Raw genomic sequence first — 21,756 nt, forward strand, 5'->3', positions numbered from 1 at the left:
AGTTGCACAAGTTATGATGTACAATGAGTTTTTGTTTAAGCCATATGTGTTTTAATTTGAAGGAAATGCTTCCTAATAAAGGACACTCCAACTCCTTTAACATAAGCTAAAATGTCCTATTAAACAAGTATTTATTTCACAAAAGTTTTTTGCTAGAATAATTTGTCCAAAGAACAAAAGGTGTGGAATCAGAAACTGAAAGGAGTAAAGAACATTGAAACCATATCAATAGAATACTATATATTGATACGAGGAATATATGTTTATTTATTAGCAAGAGTCGCATAGAACCTATCTTGCACACATTATAAAAAGTAATTACAGCTTGAAAAACATGAAATCAAATAATGTTGAGCAACAACAGAATGAAGCAACTGAAGAAGGTAACATAGATCTCCTCTACAAAATAATTAAAGATGATCAATCAATTTTGGAGAGTATCGATTCGAAACAATTTGTGGAAACTCCTTTACATATCGCTGCAGCTATGGGTCGTATCCAGTTCGCCAATGAAATTATGAGGTTGAAACCTTCATTTGCTCGTAAGCTAAATGAACAAGGATTCAGCCCTATCCACCTTGCTATGCTAAACAGCCGAAAGTGGATGGTGTTTAATTTTGTTGACATGAAGAAGCAACTTGTTACAGATCAAGGAAGAGAAGGCTTAACTCCTCTTCATTTAGCAAGTGAAATTGGTGATATTGAATTTTTAGCTAAGTTTATTTATGCTTGTCCAGAATCAATTGAATGCTTGACTGCGAGGAATGAGACTGCACTACATATTGCTATTAAGAATCAACAGTTTGAGGCTCTTCAATTTCTTGTTGGCTGGCTCGTAAGAAATGAGGAGAGAGGTGTTACAGAGTTGGAAAATAAAATACTTAACCAAAAGGATGTGGATGGAAACACTATTTTGCACATTTCAGCTCAAAGTAGTGATCCACGGGTAACTTTCGTTTGTATATTTATTTTGTTCTCCCCTCAAATTAAAAACTATATGTAAATGATTCTCATATTTCTTATTATTTTACTTTGTAGCACAGACAGTTCGATTGTTGGTAAAAGACTGGGATAAATTTGAAGGCAAAGAACTTAGACAACAAAACAACATTAGACATGGCAACCAATGAAGGTGCAAAAAGTGGCTCACAAGTCATTGACATACGTTCACAAGAACTAATAATACCAATGACGACACTATATGATAAAATGTTAATTTTATTACGTCGCCTTAGTAACGATATATCAAATAATCAACGCGAAACTTTGCTGATAGTTGTGACACTTGTTGCGACTGCCACTTATGAATCAGCAATGAGTCCCCCTGGTGGAATTTATCAGGCTGATGCTGGTGACAATAATGTGAAAATCAGTTCCTCCAATTCTACTATTTCTAACCCAGGAAATGTTGGGAAATCGATTTTGTCAAGACATGATTTCTTAGTGTTTTCATTGATGAATATGTTTTCTTTTTACGAATCAATTACAGTAATATTGTTTTTGATGCCAGGTGGGATAGTTGGCGCTCTACTGTTAGATACAGTTATTTTCTTTGTCGTGAGTTATATAATTTTTCTGGTGAAAATATCCCCTACACATTTCAATGAGATGATCATCCTGTATGGTTTCATCATCATCATGTCTGCCGTATTATTTATGTTCTACCAGAAACTTAAGAAAACACCAATCAAGGGGGCAACACAGATCATACCACTGTCGTGCCGGCTGAATTCACCAACAACAATATCTCCGTACAATAATTTCTATTTTTCGTTCTTAACCTTTTTCTTGTTCAATCTTACCAAATTGTTAATTACTATATCATATATTGTATTCTATTCCATCTATGTGTATTTATTATTATTATTATTTAAAATGAGATTACTCAACATGATATATGTGTGAATAGTCTTTTGAATAACTTCTTTTTTTTTTAAGTGTAATGGGAAAAGCCCCTAGCCTTTAGGGCCTATTTGAATGAATTTATGTTTTTAATTTTTCAACAATCTTTTACAATTTAATTTTAAAAACTCTTTATAAGGAAAAAAAAAAAAACAATCAATGTTGTTTGGTAATTCTATTTTCAAACACCATCTCCACCACCACGACCTACCGCTCCGGAATTTTCTTCATAAAAAAAAACTTTGTTCACCATCGTGTCGTGTTCGTTGCTCTCTTATAATAATCCTCCATCAAAACGGAGATCAATGAGAATCATGGTTGGAGTTGGTAGCTCCAAGCAATCCCATATTGTGGACACAACCATTGATACCATCTCTGATGACGATTCTGGTTCAAAATCACCACAAAAATCCTTGAAACCAACCACTTCACCATCAAAATCAATATAATGTCTTTTTCCGCCTTAAAAAATACCACCTAAAAAGAGAAAATGAGATTTAACTAAAAAGCTTCGCTATAAGATTTTTTATTAAAATTGAGACACATTATCTTATCTCAACCTTTATTTGAATATTTTTTATTTATGATATTTAATTATTTACCATAACTCATTCAGCTATCGTCCAATGTTTTGTCTATCATGTCATAATTTTGAAAACATGTAATGTCAATGATTCTAAGAAGTACTCCCTCGAGTGACTATTTTAGTTTTAAGTAAAAAAAATTCTCTTGTTGTATTAAAAATATAGTTAAATGGCAATTAATTTTATATATTTTACATAAAATATAAGTTAAATTTATTAAATTGTCATTTTTAATGTACAATATTCGACTATTAATATTAAATATTTTGATGTAAATGGTGGATTAAAAATAGACATGGCAACAGGCGGGACGGGGGCGAAATATAAAGTATATTTAATATGTCCATGTGTATAAAATTTAAAAATGAGAATAATATTATTAGCGGGACATATTCGAGTCCGAATTCGGGGTGAATGTCAACACACTCGCACTCGATTAAAGCGATTTTTCTCCGTCCAAATTAAAACGATTTCAAATGGATATACGCGGAGGCGGATTATGTTGTCATCTCTAATTAAAATAATAATATTAAATTAATCAAAACTATCTTATATTTAGGATGCAATGTTTTAAATTTTTACAGAATTAAAACATAGATATAAAAACATATGTTAAATTTCTTAGGTAAGTTTTGTCATGTTAATTGGTAGAGATTAATTGGAGAAAATGTATATATTTAACTAAAGCAAATCTCGTTAGTGTAAAATAGAAAAACAAATACAAATTATTTTGTAAATGTTTAATGAAACCTAATATATTTCCTATTTTAAATTGGACCACCATCTCTAACCTTAAATTTTATAAATAAATAAATAAAACAAAATAATTAATTAAAGAAGGATTTATGTAATGTATATTTGAATAATGAAGTTATTTAAAAAATGAAGGTGACCCACTAGGTTTTGGATTTGGGCTTTGGGCCAAAATATTAGCGTCCATTCCACGCAGAATCTTAACTCCTAATAACCCTAGTTTCTAGTTTACTTATCTTGTTTTGATTTTGAAAGAATAAAAACCTACCAATCACTCTCTAACCTCTCTCATCTTTGCTCTTCGCCGTCACCGCAACCACCGTTCCCTCAAATCAAAATACCATGTCGGACGAAGAGCACCATTTCGAATCCAAGGCCGACGCCGGAGCCTCCAAAACCTACCCTCAACAAGCCGGTACCATCCGTAAAAACGGTTACATCGTCATCAAAAACCGTCCTTGCAAGGTCCGTATCCACATTCTAATTCCTTTTTTAATTAGGTTTTTACTAAATTAATCATTGATTTGATTTCATGTATTTGATTAGATCCAGTTTTTCTGCTTCACTGTTTTGGTTTCATATTTAATTTATTTTTTCTCTGTTGAAATCTATGTTTTTTTATTGATTTAAGTTCAAAATTAATCATGATTTTGATTTGATTTGTTCAATTTTTGAGTAGGTTGTTGAAGTTTCTACTTCAAAGACTGGCAAGCACGGTCATGCTAAGTGTCACTTTGTTGGAATTGATATCTTCACTGCTAAGAAGCTTGAAGATATTGTGCCTTCTTCCCACAATTGTGATGTATGCATTCTTGCAATTTATTCCTGTTTCCCCCTTTGATTTTATTTATTATAGTTTTCAACTGCAATATTTTTATGTGTTTTTTCAATTTTTGTTTTTGTTAGGTTCCCCATGTGAATCGTACTGACTACCAGCTCATTGATATTTCTGAGGATGGATTTGTGAGTTGAATTTTCTGTTATTGATTTCCTTTTATTAATTAATCATCCGTTTGATGGCTATTTTTCTGAAAATTAGTGTATGTTTGGATTTAGGGTTTTGGTGAAGAGAGTTTAAGAGGGCTATGTCTATATTCTGTTATATATTTGATATTTAGAATTTCTTTAATTTTTCCTTAATATAGAGAAGAAAAATAAGTCTTCCCCTCCAAAATAATTGAAGACATTTTGTTAATATTAGGTGAGTCTGCTTACTGAAAATGGGAACACTAAGGATGACCTCAAGCTTCCTACCGATGACAGTCTACTCACTCAGGTTTGTACAGATCTCATGTTTATCAATATGGTGTTATTTTTATGTCTTTTGTATCGTGTGTTTGAGTAATATGTGTTATTTGATTGCAGATTAAGGATGGATTTGCTGAGGGAAAAGACCTTGTTGTGTCTGTTATGTCTGCTATGGGCGAGGAACAGATTTGTGCCCTTAAGGATATTGGTCCTAAGAACTAGCCTCTCTTGCCTGCCAGTTTGTTGTTTCCATTTAAGCAAAGATTATTTTTCCAAGTTTTTATATTGTTTTGTTCTAGACCTGGCTTATGGATTTTTGTTGTTTTATCCGTTTTTTCTCTGTTGTCCTGTGACTTTATTATAAACGAGGATTTCCCTGTGGGAAGTAGTTTTTTATTTTTTTCTTCGGTATTTATAGTCTGCACGCTGAAAATTTGTGTATTTTAATATCAAACTGCACCATTTATTATCAGAGGATTTGTTATTTTATACCGTTAAATTTGCATGCTTTCAGCTGACTCCTAGCTGTCGTCGATAAGCTCTTTGGTTTATCCATGACTACACGTAGCCTCTTCTTACGGCGGAAAATTATGGTTTTGATTTGATTCAATCGTAACTTTATGATAGAATAACTAAATTTATCTATATATATGGTCTTTCATTTCATAAATTGGCTTGAGAAGACTAAAAAAAGTTCACTTTTTTTAGAAAAAAATATTTGACGATTCAAGTCTTTTAATTACTAGAAATTTATTTTTATGTGCGCTATTTTTGTAAAATCAGATTCTTCGATTTGCATTAAAATCTATTCTGCTTACTACAATTCAAACATGCTTTCTTCTTGTCAAACAATGTAGGCATAATAATTAATAATACACCCAAAAATATAACTTTTTCTTTCGGTATACATGTGTCTAAACTGCTTATTCTAACTACCGTTTAATTATACTTTAATATGTAAAAGGTTAAATTTCTAGTGTTTTGATATAAAAAAATTATTTTAATTGGTAAATACTTTATGTTTTTAAATAATTTTTTATATTATCAATTAAATAATTATTTTTTAAATGGGTTATTGTCAAACAATTATAATCGTTTTACTATTATAAGTATTTGACTTTAATTTAAACTATTTTGAAAGTCTCTTAACTTGAGAAAATATTAATTTGCAATAGAATTATTTAAGTAAAAATATTTTGGATGTGCACCAGTTAATTGTCCAAGAATTCTATTTTATACAACTAAAATGACTCAGGTAATTTGAATTTAATTTAGAATTAAAAAATTAAATTTTAATTTAGAAATTTAAGTGTTATGAATGTATTAATGTCCATTTTGAACCTTGTTCTGTTGGCAAGTTACCAAAAGTTTGAGAATGTAATATTTGACAATTCAAGTCTTTTAATTACTAGAAATTTATTTTTTATGTATGCTATTATTGTAAAATCAGATTCTTCGATTTGCATTAAAATCTATTCTGCTTACTACAATTCAAACACACTTTATTCTTTTGTCAAACAATGCAAATAATACATCCAAAAATATAACTTTTTGTTTAGGGTTCACATGTCTAAACTGCTTATTCTAGCAACCGTATATTTTTCCAATGTAAGCTTGTTAGTTACTTTTTTTTTTAATTTGGAATTAAAAAATTTATTTTTAATTTAGAAATTTAAGTGATAAGCATGTATTAAAGTCTAATTTGATCCTTATGTTGTTGTTGTCTAAGTTACCAAAAGTTTGAGAATATAATAGTTTCATGTTTTTTATATATCTTTTTTTTTTGTTTTGTCATTGTCGTCATCACTATTTCTAGCGAATGATCAATCTATCAACTTCATATCTTATAGATCGTTCACACATGTCGTCTCTTCCTCCACGCATCTTGTTCATGCACAAGTGCCTTCCACAAAGTGAGACGACGTGTATGTCGATTGTTTACGAAGCGGTCTTTCTTGTTGCTCTTGGCTCGATCTTCTGATTCCGACCTTTATTTTTTTTTCAGTTTTGAGTTACCGTTAATATAAAGGGCGAAATACTTATAAATGTATAATAAATTTACAACCACTTTAATTTCGTATCTATCATGTGAATTCATTATTCTTCATTATTCATATATTAATCATAATTCTTGAAATCGTGTATGTCACATAAACATAAATATCATGTCACGTAATAATAAATATCGTAAATGTTAAAAATTCAATTGATTGTAAATTCAAACCCAAATACATTTAAGTAAATATTACATATCTATATTCTTTTGAATTAATATTTTTAAATTAATAAAAAAAAATATAGCCTTTCGTTATTATTTTACAAAATATAAATTGCATCATGTATTAACTTAAACTTTTAACCAACAACATCCGGAACATTATTTATTTTTTTAGTGCCTGATTTCTCTTCATCAATGTTTTTTGGATTTCCATGGTTTCCTTTTTATTTTATTTTTTCACACATGCATAACACAAAATTTTGTATATATCTAAAAATAAAAAGGACTTAAACAAATAATAAAATAATAAAATATTACTATAAAAGTGAAGAAGAGCAGCAATAATTACTGTCTTTCATGATAAACAAAATTACCATCAAGTACACCTCGTGTGGCTGGTCTGTACCACAACATCTCATTCAAATATACACTTGCAACCATAATATAACAACTATAATTCTACTAAATATAATTATTCAACGTTCATTTTAATTGGAATCCATCACTAACATATATCAGTTTTTTAACTTTTTTTAACATAAATATTATTTTCTTATAAAATTTAACTATTTTCATATATTTATTGATATAAATTTTCCCAACTATTACATCATATGATGTATTCTTATATTTAACATCCATTTTATAATTATAATTGTTCACACCAATATTTTTTTGTTCAAGTATAGATCTCATAAAAAAAAATAAGACTTAATCTCAATTATTTTAAAAATCGATTTTTTTTTAAATTGTATGATATTATAACATTGAAATAAAACACCATAAAAAGTTATATGAGAATTTTTTTTAATTTTTTAATTTAATTAACAATATATAAATAATTAATACATCTAGATGGTTCACGTCATTAATAACATGTCATATCATCTATAAAAACATAAATGTATCAATATTTAGAAGTATCAAAACTAATATCAAGTACAGTCAAATAATTGTAAAAAGCATTTTTGTTTTTTGTGCTTAGGTGCAATGCTGATTTTTAATTAGTTTGAATTTAAAGTTTTTACTCATAATCATTAATATATCAAGCACACACCAACATTTCATTGACATATCAGACACCAAAAAAGTATTTGAAAAAATAAATTAATCTTTTCACACATGTTTCACCGAGAAATAACAATTTCTTTACACACAAGTTTCACCTAGAAATATCGAGGACTAAAATGAAAATTAAATTTGTTAAAAAAACTGAGAATTAATTATCTTTGACAAATTATCAATAGAACTAATAAAAATTAATCACGAACTAAACTTGTGAGTGGTATTACAAACTAATACCCCAGTTGCAAATTCACTAATGTAATTAATTTTAATTAGACAATGATAAATTATCCACAATTTTTTCAAAGTAACCTACAGAAAAGAGCTTTTGTGTTTTCAATTTTATTGGTTTTTTTTTTTTCTTTTTCAAATTCATAATTTTCTGATTTGAAAAAATAACCCGTAATTGAAATACTGTGTATTCAATTAGCCGCATATTATAGAAAAGAAAACAACAACGTCATTTTTTATAAATCTTTTAATTTAATTTTAGATAATATTTTAGTTTTATATTTTTTTTATTTAGTAGTTTATTTAATTTTAAGTATCAATTTGATCCTTTATATCTTAAAATGTCAACAAAGTTATTATTTTTTATACAAAATTTCAAAAAATTCATCAAAATTTTAAAACAAAACCCATAAAATTAATTATCATCTTCAATATAATTCAAATCTTCAAATAAACTCGTTTTTATTATTTATTTAATGAATTTGATGTTGTTAGAGATGAAAATACGAATTTATTTAAATATTTGAGTTATGCATTTGATGAATATATGAATCTTTTTTTAAATTGGTATTGAATTTTATAGATTTTATTTGGAGATTTTGATGAATTTTCTAAGTTTTTATAGATAAAAGATAACATTGTTGACATTTTAAGATATAAATGATCAAATTGTTACTTAAAATTAAATAAAAGATTAAATCAAGAACAAAAATAAAGGACTGCAGTGTTATCTAGAATTAAGTTAAGAGACCACATAAACAATATTTTTATATGTAAGATGATTTTTTATTTAGCTTAAAAAAACTATTGTTCCCCCCTCATTTTATATGTAAAATAATATATTTTCGTCTTCAATGCAGTTTTAGTACCCCTATTTTAATTGATTCGTAATTTTGATTCACGAGTGTCTAATTTTGCAATTTTAGTCCTCTTATGTTAACTGATTGATAATTTTGGTTCATCTATTTATAATTTTGCAATTTTAATCATCTTATTTTATTTGATTCGTAATTTTGGTCATTCTATTTCTAATTTTGCAATCTTAGACCCCTATTTTAACTGATTTGTAATTTCGATCCCTCTATTTTTAATTTCGTAATTTTGTACCTCTATTTTTAATTTCATAATTTTGATCCCTCTATTTCTTAAAATTGAAATATTTTATCCTACCTATATATTTTATTATTAATATTGATTCAGTCAATGACACGTTTTATTTTTTTAATGATTAATTGAATTTTTATTTTTAAAAAAATGTAGTTCATGTTTTAAAAAAATAAAATTCTCTACTCATTTTTTTTTAATAATTTTTAAAACAATTGTCAGCTCTGATTATTAATTAAAATAAACACAAAATAAAGTAACACGGTTAATAATTCATTTTTACCTTTTTTTTAAAAATTATTGTGATTCTATATACACTTTTAATAAAATAAATAAAAGTATACAACGAATTACAATAATTTTTTAATAAGTAATAATAATTTAAAATAACCATAATATCAAATAAGGGTTCAAAAATACAGTTTTATTTTTTAAAAATTATTGTGATTCATTGTATATCTCTATTTATTTTTTAAAATTATTGTGATTCGTTGTATATCTCTATTTTTATTTTTTCAAAGATATACATAGAATTACAATAACTAATTAAAAGGTAAAAGTGTATTTTTAACCATCTTATTTTATTTTTTGTTTATTTTAATTAATAATAAGAGCTAACAATTATTTTAAAAATTATTAAAAAAATGACTAGAGAATTTTATTTTTAAAAACATGAGGTGCAATTTTTTTTTTAAAAAACTAAGTCCAACTAATCATTAAAATAAAATAAAGTAATGTTATTATTGACCGAATTAATATTAATAGTAAAATATATAACTAGGACATAATATCTCAATTTAAAAAAAATAGAGGGACCAAATTGTAAAAATTGAAATAGAGGATCAATATATCTCAATTTTAAGAAATAAAGTGACCAATATTGTGAAATTAAAAATAGAGAAACTAAAATTACGAATCAGTAAAAATATGAGGACTAAAATTACGAAATTTAAAATAAATTACCAAAATTAATAATTATATAAAATAGGGTACTAAAATTGTGAAATTAAAAATAGAAAAATCAAAATTATGAATAAGTTAAAATAAAGAATTAAAATTACAAAATTAAAAATAGAAATACTAAATTTATGAATTTATTAAAATAAAGACATTAAAATTGAATTTAAACCTATATTTTTTTTGTTGATAACCAAAGTTGCAAATAAATTTAATAAACTCACACGCAAAATGGATATGTCAAATTTGAATTTGGGTCATTACAGGGAATGTCCATAATTATAATATCTCAAAATTAACATTGAGTTTTGTCTTACAACCGAAAGAGTACTCCCCTCATTTTTGAATTAGAGATTTTGATTTCCAAGTTTTACAATTTTTAAGATTTTTCTCAATGAAATCTCCTCGTTGATTTGATTATAAAGCAATGGTCTCCAAACTCCGGTACAATATTTTTTTTAGTTGATTTAATTGTAATTTTAGTTCATTTATTTATATTGATGTATGAAATTGGTCTATTTATTTTAAAAGTCGATCAGTTTTAGTATTTTTTTTTAAATTTTTAACTAAAAAATAATGATACGAGATGTTTTAAATAACGTAACATATAATAATATGATGTAGAGTAATTAACATCATGAAATTGAAATAAAACGTTGTGAAAATTTAAATTTAAACTTCATAATTTTTTTTTTATTTTTAATTTCATTAATGACATATGAATAATTAATGCATATAGATGATTTTATATCATAGAATTATAACTTACGCCATTTAAAATATATTAAATTGTCTTTTTTTTAATTAAAAAATTTGAGAAAGAGTCAAAACGGTCGTCTTACAAAAAAAAAAATCTATGAATCAATATAAACATAGGAACTATAACTACAATTAAGCCTATTTAGTTTCATTAATAAAAAATTAATCTTATTTTAAAATTAATCGTCTTTTTGTCTAAAATAATAACGCCATTAAGATACATTTTTTTTATCTGAACAAAATTTAAAATAAAAGGATATATTAAATTTAATTTTACATTGCCGTATCAAATAATTTCTAAAATATATTGTGAAAAAAATCCTAAAACTTATAAAAACTAAGTTTTACACAATACAACATGGAGCTTATTTTATATAACATGTAGCTTTGATTTAAAAAGAGGAGATTAAAATTTGATTTTAATTAAAAGATTGACAGAAAATAGTGAAAGTGGTGCTTGCATCCAATATCTATGTAGCTCGTGCTTTTTGGTTTCTCAATTTCTCCTTACCAACTATCCCCATGAGTTCCTCGCCGCACCATTCCGGCGGCGACGGCAACGGCCACGGAAACAGCGAGAAAAGACCCAGATTTTTCGACACAAAGACGAAGAGCATCTGTTGGTCAAAGGCTGATACTGTGCCCGGCCGTCATCCAGAAAGGTGGCGCAAAGACGCCGCCGGTAACATTGTCTGCAAGCGTTTCTTCAATTGCCTTGGTTGCCTCTGCTACGAGTACGATCACATCGTTCCTTTTTCCAAAGGTTCCATTTCTCTCTCTCCTTTTTACCTTCTATTTCATTTTAACCCTTTCTTTTCTTCTGGGTCCTTCTTATTTTCCTAATTGCATCACCAAACATAACTAACTGCTTTCCTTGGAATGATGTTCATTATAGTGATTATATGGTTTTTATCTTTGCTTTCAAGCTTTTGCTTCTCATATTTTGGATAAAGTGAACATTCAAAATATGGGATGTAGAAGTGTAACTGAAATTGCTGAATATTGAGCTACATACCAGTAAATGTGTGTGATTTCCTACGAAAAAATGTGTTTTTTTCCTTAGTCTATTGTGGGTGTTCTTTGTTTTTTGGGATCTAGCTTTCTCATCATATAATGTTCAATTTTGCTAGTAAGACTCGTTTTATTTTATTTTAATTCAAGAAACCTACCCGAACTTAGTTAAAAAAATACTAATTCACATTCAAAAGATTATTTTTTTGGGGTGTAACTGGAAATAAAATGGGTGTATCTAGCACATCTGTATAATCTTTTGGATAAAGAGAACAATGGGAGTATAGAATGTAGAAGTGTAACCTAAGATAGAGCTTAGTGGCCCGTACTAGTGAAATTTAAAATATTAACTTTTTGAATTGATTTGATTATTGTCTTATATCTTGATATACGGAAACAAGTATTTTAGGTGACCATTATTAATACTCAATAGATCTTTCTTGATGGAGAAAAAGCACAAACAGTGCGGTATTACATCAACATTTAAATTGTCTTTTTGATAATTCATGTATTTGACATGTGAAGTTGTGTTGTAGGTGGTGAATCGACGGCGGATAATTGCCAAATACTTCAATCACGAGTGAATAGATTAAAGTCGGACAAAAGTCAGATTGATTCGGATAAGTTGAAAGGATATTCTTGTGATATTAATTTTACTGGTAAGAATCATTCTTTATCTGTCTTTTTTCACATTGAAACTGTCCTTTAACATATTGTTCCTGTAATTTTCTTTTCTTGTTTTTGTGTGCTGCATATGAATTTGTTCATGGATGAATGTTATATTTTACTATTTTAGCTAGGAATGCTATATTGAAAGCCAGTGCTTCATTTTGGTTGAATTCATTAAGAACATTTTCTTGTTACTATATATTGTTACCTATAGAATCAGTTGGATATATTTTTTATGTTGTATCCATATAGCAAGTTTGTTCAGTATCCTGTTATAAGAATTTCTATGTTAAACTTAAGATCGTATTCTGTTAGATGCTGAGAGGTTATGCATTATTGACTTGTTTCAGTTGTTTGTTTGAGTTTTATATCTTCCACACAACTACTTTTATGCGTATTGTTGTGCAAGGAAGATGTGTAGTTTCCAAATTTCTCCGAATTCATGGGCAACCTAATAAATAATTTTGATCAATAAACAGACAAGGAGCTCGATATAATTGAGATGGCTGTTTTTGGCGATGTAATCCGGCCAGGAAACCAGTGTAGATGCAGAACTGTTGATGAAGTGCTTGGAAAATTCAAGGCGAAAGACAACACTAATGCGTGCAAGTTGCCATAGGAGGATGAATCTTTAGCTATAATAAACAATTTTCGAATACTTGTATTAGTAAAAGAAGCTCTTAACCCTATTCTCTCTTCTTATTTTTTAGACAAAACAATAAGGTTTCCTCATTTTCCATCATTGTTCTTGTGTAAGGATTGACATCTAGACGGTTTATTAAGAATAACATGATGATGCAAAGGAGGGTGTTAGACAAATTAGGGGAAACAGAAGTTGTAGATTTCAGACAAAAGAGCCGACTAGATTGCTGAGGAAGGGCATCAGCTAAGGTTTATAATACACTACCAGATTGTTGCAAATTATCAACTTGGGAAGTCTGTTATGTTTCCAAATTACACATGGATACATATCAATATGCACTGCTGTTTGATGACATGAATGCACATGGTTCACAAGTATTTGCTTGTCTTAGAGATTGATACACTATAGGGAATGAATTTTCATGTATTTGGATGTTGTGGTGGTAAAATGTGTAATTTGTGATTCAATTAAATACAAGCTGGTGCAGATTGACAATTGTCTCATCCAGTATCGGGCATACCGTTTTAGTTTGTGATTTACCCCAGATTCCATTTACATCAATGCCTCATGGATGTTTAAATTTGTACTAGAATAACCCTTGAATTGTCCAAAAATTTCTGTTATGTTGCGAGTTATCTGACGACATTTTCCATTATATTTTATGATGGCCGCATTGTTTATTTAGGAAATTATCATTTTAACGAATTGAAATCTTGAAATGTTTCTCCCAATCAGTGTTAACGATTCAGCTCACTGAAAAGCACTGACCATTTCGATATCATAATATCTGTAAATTGACTACTGCCTAAAACAACGGTGTTTGATGTTGATAACTTGATAATACTATTTTTTGCGGTTTAAATAAAATTGAAGCATGGATGTAGATGCAGACACCCATTGTTAAGTTTGCTTTTGAGCAAAGTTAATCCACATATGAAGAAGCTGGACGTTCTCTCCACAATTTCTTACTGTTATTGCAAATATCCATGAATTGGTAATCATTTTACTGCAAGAGCAAGCAATGAACACTCAGATTTCCACACGGCAAGCTTCACAATGTCTGGAAAGCCTTTGAAGGTCTAACCACTCAATCTGCGTCCAACACGTTCATCATTCTTCACTCACAATGACAGAAGCTTTACCCTATGCAACATGCATTTCCTCCCCAACAACTGCAAATATCTCATTCACCCTGTAAATAAGAGGGAAATTCCCACAGTATTTCTATGTGACCCACTTACAAACTTGCTTGCCGAAATGTTTATTCCGGTGAAAATATCAGTGATTGCATAAATCAACTTCCCATTTTTAAAACTAAAATGTAGTCACTGTCCTTTACATTTGATTTTCAATCAGAGAGAAGGGACTCCAATACAAGTGACTCAACCCTTGCAAAGACTCATGTTAGCTTTACCAAAAAACTAAGTTTAACACATACAATTTGCAGTTGCCCAAGTTTATTCTTCCACGCCTTAAATTGATGGGGCAATTAATCAATGATTTGGGAGATGAAAACATATAAGAAACAATGCAACTCCACCGAATAAAGAGGGAGGGTTGGAAAGAGAGTTTTAGAATTTCTCTTCAAAATATCATATCATCTTTGTATGCGTATCGTGTGAAACTGTCAGGGAAGAACTTCCATTTTGATCTCTTTGAAAGGTTATGTGGGTTATGTTTTTCTTTCATCCTTCCGTTGATTCTTGCCACTAGGGGTAATTAGTAGCTTCCTTTTATTATCAATTTTTCTTCCTTTTCCAGGTTTGTAGTTTGTATCAGTAACACTCACATCATTCAAAACTGGACAAAGTTTTCACCAATGTAATTGATGGATGAAGGTTAATTTATTTTGGTGTGTATTTATTATGTAGGCTGAAAGACACTAATTTGTAGCATGATATTGAAATTTTTCAGTAAAAGACAGCACTTTGTGACCTATATAAAGATCTAACAATCAGATAGGTCAATATGTTGCTTTTGCGTCCAATTTGATATTATAATCTCTATTTATATTGCTTGCCAACTAGATTTAATTCTGAGCCGTCTCATAGTTTTACAGAAAAATGTTGCATTCATAGATAGCTTATTATATGGATCCATTTAGTCGTGAAATTAGGGATTATTAGATATGAATCATCTTACTAGACTATAAGTTATATATGTTGTAACCATGTGTTGACATTTTTTTCCTTCAATTAATTATGACAGTATTTTTTTTTTGTGCAACTTGAGATTTTGAAAAAACATAGAAATTTGAGGATTGTGGAATACAGCAAAACTAGGCTCCTTCTCAGTAGTATGCTACTCTCCTTAATTAGGAAATTATTAAATATGATTCCTTTGAACTGTGAAAGATGGAAGCTGAAAGGACCACAATGCTCAAATTGGTGTTTCAGAGCTCCTAGGTAAAAACTCATGCTGTCGTATACACTGTACATCCTGATGTTCCTTTGTTGTTCACAGTCACAGCACTGAACTTGGCCAATGGTGATGGCCCTCTCACAAGGACATTTTGATCCCATGTTGAAGGATCTATATCCTTCCATAGTGCCATATGAATAAAATAATACATTTGGTGTTACTTTAATTCCCATGCTTCTTACCTGCAATGAAGGAATCACACGTTAAAATTTATATTGTTAACTAGCTTTGGAGTAGCATAGTTCCTTCATATTATTTATATTTATAAGATTATTTCAAGAAGTCTAGTCTCTTTTCACAAAAATTAGGGAGAAAGATAGAACTGAAAGTAGCAAAAATATGTAGTTGTTTTTATGGCAACAATCTTCTAGATATTACTGTCACATACCTCTCTGAAACCATGATCTTCGAACTGTATGCCGAATGTGGCGCTCGTGTCTTTCTAAGAGCTCATCCACTGTATGCATTTGAGATAGAAGGGGCCCTGAAAATTCAACTTTCTCCCCTTGTTCCTGATAACTCTGTAAGGAGGGAAACAAATAAGAATCCTGTCTAGGCAAGGATGCATATATTATATTTCCTAATGATTGACCATGTCTACAAGTCAAGTCAAGTATTTCAATTACTACCAAAAAGTTTTAAAGGGTTAACTTGGTCAATTTTTAGAATTGACTTGTCTCAGACATTGCAAATATCAATTTTTCAACAAAATGTGTAAATGTGAATTTGCTTTTTACAGTTTAACTTACCTATATGATGATGACAAGAATTAATTTTCATATTTCTAATAGCATTCCATATCAATCTCTTCACATAAATTGCATCCCTCATAAGTTAATATCTAATATCCAATGCACATTAATGAATCTGACATTCAGAAACTTACCCTATTACTTCTCTTGGACAGTGAATCTTCTCTATGATAAACTACCTTTGACAGTTCTTGTGAGTGGTACTCTTCAGAAGTATCGAAGGAATCTGGGCGATCAAACTTATTCCATTGATTTTGCATTACTAGCTTAGAAATTTCAAATAGATCATGACCTCTGGAGCTGGTGCGTTCCCCGAAAATTTCCTTATTTTCACTGTTTCTATTATCAGAAATATTTCTTGAATTTAGTGTAGAAGTTTCTAATGAATTGAATATATGTCCTTTAGAAATAGATCGAGTGTGGGATCTAATTGAAGCGTCATCTTTACGCCTTTTTGCCCATGCAAATCCACTTGATTTTGAAACTTGTAATGGTCCATGAAAGGGAATTTCTACTTGAGATGCATTCTTCACATGAGAATCGTCTGCATCTTCTGGTTTACTATTTGATGGATTTGGTGCCTCCTCACCTATTTTAGTGTTCTCTTGTTTCAGTATGTGGGCTGATCTATCATCCCTCTTTTGTGAAGTTTGAATTTGACTTGTCAAATCCTGCAAGAGAAGAGTAAGATTAATATGTTAGGTGATAATTAAATTTTGGCAATTAGACCATTGCTGCAAAACAATGAAAATGAACACAAGGAAAAAAGAACACGATGATGCAAGATGAAAGAAAGCAAGGCACACCTCTGCTGGGGGTAATTTACTCAGTCCTACTGGCTTTCTTGATGATCTTCTAGTTTCATTTCCGCAAACTCGCCCACTGATCTTTTTCCTGGAAGTTCATCACCATTTATGATTTAATGAAATGACAGGTAATAATTAATGGTGATCATACCAGAAAAGAGATTATACATTCCTAGAGACTAGTTGGTATGTGACAATCAAAAACGTTAGCAGCCAATAAAACAGCATAAAACAGACAGTGAAAATGATGTTTACCTTTTTGACTCCTCCTCATGTTTTGCATCAATCTCTTTGCTAGGTGGGTAAACTGGTAAGCTTGATGGGTCACATGCATAAGGTTTTGTTTTGAAATACTGAAAGTGGTAAAGAATATACAATTGCAGTATCAGAAGAGTCCAAAACCATGTGTGTATTCATACTTCGCATAGTTATAAAGTTAGCAGAGAACAAATTTGTACTTATGATTAATAACAAGGGGGAAAAATTTATATGGATTAAAAACAAAGCTCTAAGAAGTATAATCAAATTCGAAATGGATAATGCCAAAAAAAACATACTATGCTCTGCAAAATAGGTTAATCATTGAAAAAAGAACGGTACAATACTTTTCAAGAAACAAAGATACAACACTGCTAAGTTAACCTACCTCCAATGAGAGAGCAGATGAGGCAGTTCCACGTTTGTTTGGTTCAACAGAAAGAAGAGTTTGTAACAGATTTACACTAGTTGCAGGAAAATCTTTAAATGTCTCTCTTAGACAACTATCATATGGTTGCTGTGGCTTAAACAAAGTTGCATGAGGAAGTTTGGTCTTTTTCCAGTATTCTTCTGGCGGAGAGCCACAAAGCTTGAAGATTTTGTGCAATTGTTCAACCTGTATGCTTAACAGAGATGATTTAGAAGAAATTCAAAAGAAAAATTAAAACAAAATATTGGAGTTGTTGTTTCCATTACAATTGTTTATGACCCATTAGCTAAATTTACACTATCTGAGATCGTTTAAGGGGAATCTGCAACACAAAAAATCAAATGGGGAAGGAGAAAAGTCCATACATTTTGAAAAGATTGCTATTACTACCTCTGTTCGTCCCTTAAGTATAGGCTTCCCAACTAGTAGCTCTGCAAATACACAACCAACACTCCAAAGATCCACAGATGCACCATAATCTGTTGAACCAAGCAAAAGTTCCGGAGGACGGTACCATAAGGTGACAACACGACTAGTGAGAGGCTGTTTGTTACTGAAATTCGAGAAGTTTGCCAATCCAAAATCTGCTACCTTTAATATCCCTTCATTATTCACCAGAAGATTTGATCCTTTGATGTCACGGTGCATTACACCCCTTGAATGACAGTGCTCAAGACCAGATAACAACTGTTTCATGTAACATTTAATCTGCACAACAAAATCACACTGTCATCGTAATCAATCTTTCATCACAATTCATAAGGGAAAAAAAACTAAGCTAAGCTAAAAATACCTGTGATTCACTAAATATGATATCCGGTCTAGACAATAGTCCCGTGACATCGTGCTCCATGTACTCAAATACAAGGTAGATGCTACAAGACAATCTTGAAGTAATCAAGCCCTCCAATTTAATGATATTGGGATGATCAAGCCTTCTAAGAATCATTATTTCTCGTGCCATAAACCTTACACTTTCTGGCTCAAAATTGTCAAATCTCACTTTCTTTAGAGCCACTATCTTCCCTGTCTCAATCTCCTTCGCTCGGAAGACACTGCTATACGTACCCTGCCCAATCTATTCATACACTTTCCAAATTCAATAAATTTATAAACACAAGTTCTCAAAACACAAGCACTAGTTAAAAATGCAGCATTTCATATACAACTCAAAAAACCAATCATCCATATAAACACATACATACATACATTTATATCAATTCAACAAAATTGAGAATGTCCTAGCATAAGATTTACTGAATAGAATCAACCAACTAAAAGAATCTTAATTTAAAGCTACCCAAATTACATTTTTTTTAAAACAAGATACGAAGTTTAACTAACTTTTAACAATTGTAAATAACTTATTTATCTGACACGAATAAAGAAATTACCTTATCAAGTTTCTCAAATGCATCGCCACGAAGAGGCACCCAACCATGAATGGCTTCGGAAGCAACGGCGCTAAGCCAAGCCGGCCATCCAGCGGCGGCTTGTTCACCTTCCACATACTTACTGAGGTTCCCTAACCTGAAACTCAAAGACTCACTACCACAATTCAAACTCGCTCTCCCTGACTCATCCACCTCACTCCAACTCGCTCCAAATGACTCAGTAGTACTCTTTTTATTTTTCTTCTTCTTGTCATTTCTCTCCGAGTCAACAGAGTGGTCAACGGCTGGCGTCACTGACACACCTTGCTTCACAAACACACAACCCATGAATAACGCCTCATCAACTCGGTCCGGTTCCTTTGAAATGCAGAGGATAAAGGAAGAGGGAAAGAAAACAGCTTCAACTGTTTAAGAACGACACAAAACAAGAAAATTATGTTTTGTTAACTTTTTCCGGCAATTGCGGAGGGAAAGATAGTGGATGTTGGGAATTTTAATGAGGGTTGCAAAAACAGAGTCCCGAAATCAGCGGAAACATATAAACTTGATCTTTTTTATGTGTATGTATGAATGTATTTTTGGCATTTCAATTTCAATGATTCATTCCCTAACTCAAATGCAAAATACTATTAATACGTTGGTTGGTTGGTTTGTGTAGACAATAAGGAAATTTTGCATGGGATTGATTGGATTTTGAAAACAGCGCGTGTCACAATGAGAATGTATATACGTTTCATTTTCATTTGGGTCATGTCAATATTAATCATCATTAATAGCTCTAGCTAATCTTCTTTTTGCTTTTAAATTCAACTTCCTACTTCTCTAATGTTTTATTCTAATTATAAAAATAATTGGAGAAAGACAAATAAATAAAAAATTGTAAAAAAAATTCATCTCTTTGTTTTTATATTTTTTCTTCATATTTCATTCATTCATTTTGTTTAATTACCCATTGATACGACAATATTAAGTAGAGATTAACTTTTAATATTTAATTAATGTTAAATAAAGAATTTTTATATTAACTGTGAATTACAACCATTTAATGTTAAAAAATATTTAATTTGTATAACAATCAATTTTAAAATAATAAATATGATTACAAATCAGCATAATTTATTAAAATTAACTGTAAACAACTTTTACATCATCAGAGTGAGGTATGTATAAATTAAATTCTACCAAATATAATTAATATATCAAATTTTGATGATAAATTTGTACTCCTTAAGTGTTAGTGACATTTAATATATTTTTTCACCAGTGACATTTACTATTTTTCTTTTCATCAATGGAGTAGGATATGTATAGATTAAATTCTACCAAAAAATATAATTAGTATATTAAATTTTGATGATAAAATTGTACTCCTTTAGTGTTAGTGACATTTAATATATTTTTTTCACCACTGACATTTAATTTCGTCCTAGCTTTCTTGAATGAATTATATATAGACTTGTAGTTCACGCATTGTTGATTTTGATTTTGAAGAGGTTGGAGTAATAAATTTTGGGCAGGCACCTCTATCTATGTATGTCTATGCTACAAATTTAAATTAAATGTTTCTTGATGGTTTGATAATTTGGTATTTGGAAAGGAAAAATATAATAGTCTATAATGATATCTTTTCCCTATCCTAGATATGTTGTTGATATTGACCACAGTTCTTACTTTCTTAGAGATAACGCTTTGAAATGTTGGATATCTATACATGAGTGGGTATCAAGCGTGCTGATTAATTAGGGTAGGGCACACTAGTGTGCTGAATTTCATTTCAGAGTCTGGGACCATTTTTATATAACTGTTACTTTAGAAAATTTGCCCAAAATGTACCCCCCCTAATTATAATTTGAAGTCCATAATTAAGATAAACCAGATTTTCTACTCTATAAAATTCATGCACCGCTTTATAAATAAAAAATTAATGTACTATTTTGTAGTTAACAAAATCTTAATAGTTGGGTGAAGATTGGACCATTTATATTCCAATTTTATTAAATAAAATTTGACATATTAATACAAAATACTTAAAATATAAAGTTGTCCGATGCAAAATATTGATTACAGTGACTGTATAAATATATTTTTATTTATTTTTTATTTTAAAAAATATAATTAACTCACTAATTGTGAAATTTCAGATTCGAACAATATAATATTTATCAATTAAACTAGAATTTAATCTCTATGCGAATTTTTAAATGCGTCAAATATATTTTCAGACCCTAAATACTTTTAGCATGTAGCAGCTAGTTTTCTTAATTTTCAACATTTCGGTGAATTAACACAATAAGAAAACTTGAATTTTACTTAATGATGATTCCTTTTGTTAATGTAATGAGGAATTTAATATTACAATGATTGGGCATGTTGTATTGATATCTGACTCGAGTGAAAGAAGGATAACATTATGATTTGATGCCTAAACCCATGCTTGCCTTATTAATATTCCCGCCTTAATATCAGCATGAATGTTTTTTTCATTTAGTAGCCTAAGAGAGAGGGAAAACTTTCTGAATTGCCCCACTCCACTATCTTTTTCTTTTTGTCA

At 29.7% G+C, this 21,756-nt stretch overlaps 4 protein-coding genes across 6 annotated transcripts; 3 read left to right on the forward strand and 1 right to left on the reverse strand.

Moving 5' to 3' along the window:
- Positions 1-1,891, forward strand: LOC101497562 (ankyrin repeat-containing protein BDA1-like). 3 transcript variants are annotated; one of them, XR_003474260.2, is made up of 3 exons: positions 1-946; positions 1,039-1,132; positions 1,511-1,891. XR_003474260.2 is itself a non-coding variant. In XM_027336964.2 (3 exons), the coding sequence occupies exons 1-2, from the start codon at positions 335-337 to the stop codon at positions 1,128-1,130; spliced, it is 699 nt and encodes a 232-aa protein (XP_027192765.1). In that variant the 5' UTR covers positions 4-334; the 3' UTR covers positions 1,131-1,132; positions 1,511-1,891. The 3 variants fall into 3 exon arrangements, 2 of the variants coding, with proteins under 2 accessions (XP_012573572.1, XP_027192765.1); XM_027336964.2 differs by having other exon boundaries at positions 4-946; positions 1,044-1,132; XM_012718118.3 differs by having other exon boundaries at positions 1,039-1,891.
- Positions 1,892-3,346: 1,455 nt separating this feature from the next.
- Positions 3,347-4,976, forward strand: LOC101498113 (eukaryotic translation initiation factor 5A-2). The gene is made up of 5 exons (XM_004508656.4): positions 3,347-3,704; positions 3,919-4,041; positions 4,146-4,202; positions 4,441-4,515; positions 4,605-4,976. The coding sequence occupies exons 1-5, from the start codon at positions 3,582-3,584 to the stop codon at positions 4,707-4,709; spliced, it is 483 nt and encodes a 160-aa protein (XP_004508713.1). The 5' UTR covers positions 3,347-3,581; the 3' UTR covers positions 4,710-4,976.
- Positions 4,977-11,229: 6,253 nt separating this feature from the next.
- LOC101498447 (uncharacterized) lies at positions 11,230-13,683 on the forward strand. The gene is made up of 3 exons (XM_012718108.3): positions 11,230-11,584; positions 12,369-12,491; positions 12,981-13,683. Exons 1-3 carry the CDS (start codon positions 11,344-11,346, stop codon positions 13,118-13,120), a joined length of 504 nt encoding a protein of 167 aa, XP_012573562.1. The 5' UTR covers positions 11,230-11,343; the 3' UTR covers positions 13,121-13,683.
- A 1,614-nt stretch (positions 13,684-15,297) lies between these two features.
- LOC101498788 (protein IMPAIRED IN BABA-INDUCED STERILITY 1) lies at positions 15,298-19,896 on the reverse strand. The gene is made up of 9 exons (XM_004508657.4): positions 19,206-19,896; positions 18,605-18,889; positions 18,202-18,519; positions 17,770-17,997; positions 17,379-17,476; positions 17,124-17,211; positions 16,452-16,988; positions 15,954-16,086; positions 15,298-15,747 (listed from the first exon to the last, which is right to left on the reverse strand). Exons 1-9 carry the CDS (start codon positions 19,530-19,532, stop codon positions 15,728-15,730), a joined length of 2,034 nt encoding a protein of 677 aa, XP_004508714.1. The 5' UTR covers positions 19,533-19,896; the 3' UTR covers positions 15,298-15,727.
- Positions 19,897-21,756: the final 1,860 nt, after the last annotated feature.

This window comes from Cicer arietinum, chromosome 7, assembly GCF_000331145.2.
Source record: "Cicer arietinum cultivar CDC Frontier isolate Library 1 chromosome 7, Cicar.CDCFrontier_v2.0, whole genome shotgun sequence".
NCBI classification, from domain to species: Eukaryota; Viridiplantae; Streptophyta; class Magnoliopsida; order Fabales; family Fabaceae; genus Cicer; species Cicer arietinum.

What these genes read in the sequence shown, in the direction of transcription:
- LOC101498788 (XM_004508657.4), bottom strand. Translation starts at nt 19,532, where the DNA reads ATGGGTTGTGTGTTTGTGAAGCAAGGTGTGTCAGTGACGCCAGCCGTT. An exon ending in CATCTGCTCTCTCATTGGAG is followed by an intron (nt 17,477 to 17,769) that starts GTAGGTTAACTT and finishes TACCACTTTCAG; the next exon opens with TATTTCAAAACAAAACCTTA. An exon ending in TGTCCAAGAGAAGTAATAGG is followed by an intron (nt 16,087 to 16,451) that starts GTAAGTTTCTGA and finishes CCCTCCTTACAG; the next exon opens with AGTTATCAGGAACAAGGGGA.
- LOC101498447 (XM_012718108.3), top strand. Translation starts at nt 11,344, where the DNA reads ATGAGTTCCTCGCCGCACCATTCCGGCGGCGACGGCAACGGCCACGGA. An exon ending in CATCGTTCCTTTTTCCAAAG is followed by an intron (nt 11,585 to 12,368) that starts GTTCCATTTCTC and finishes GTTGTGTTGTAG; the next exon opens with GTGGTGAATCGACGGCGGAT. An exon ending in TTGTGATATTAATTTTACTG is followed by an intron (nt 12,492 to 12,980) that starts GTAAGAATCATT and finishes ATCAATAAACAG; the next exon opens with ACAAGGAGCTCGATATAATT.
- LOC101498113 (XM_004508656.4), top strand. Translation starts at nt 3,582, where the DNA reads ATGTCGGACGAAGAGCACCATTTCGAATCCAAGGCCGACGCCGGAGCC. An exon ending in TCAAAAACCGTCCTTGCAAG is followed by an intron (nt 3,705 to 3,918) that starts GTCCGTATCCAC and finishes ATTTTTGAGTAG; the next exon opens with GTTGTTGAAGTTTCTACTTC. An exon ending in CTTCTTCCCACAATTGTGAT is followed by an intron (nt 4,042 to 4,145) that starts GTATGCATTCTT and finishes TGTTTTTGTTAG; the next exon opens with GTTCCCCATGTGAATCGTAC.
- LOC101497562 (XM_027336964.2), top strand. Translation starts at nt 335, where the DNA reads ATGAAATCAAATAATGTTGAGCAACAACAGAATGAAGCAACTGAAGAA. An exon ending in CTCAAAGTAGTGATCCACGG is followed by an intron (nt 947 to 1,043) that starts GTAACTTTCGTT and finishes TTTGTAGCACAG; the next exon opens with ACAGTTCGATTGTTGGTAAA.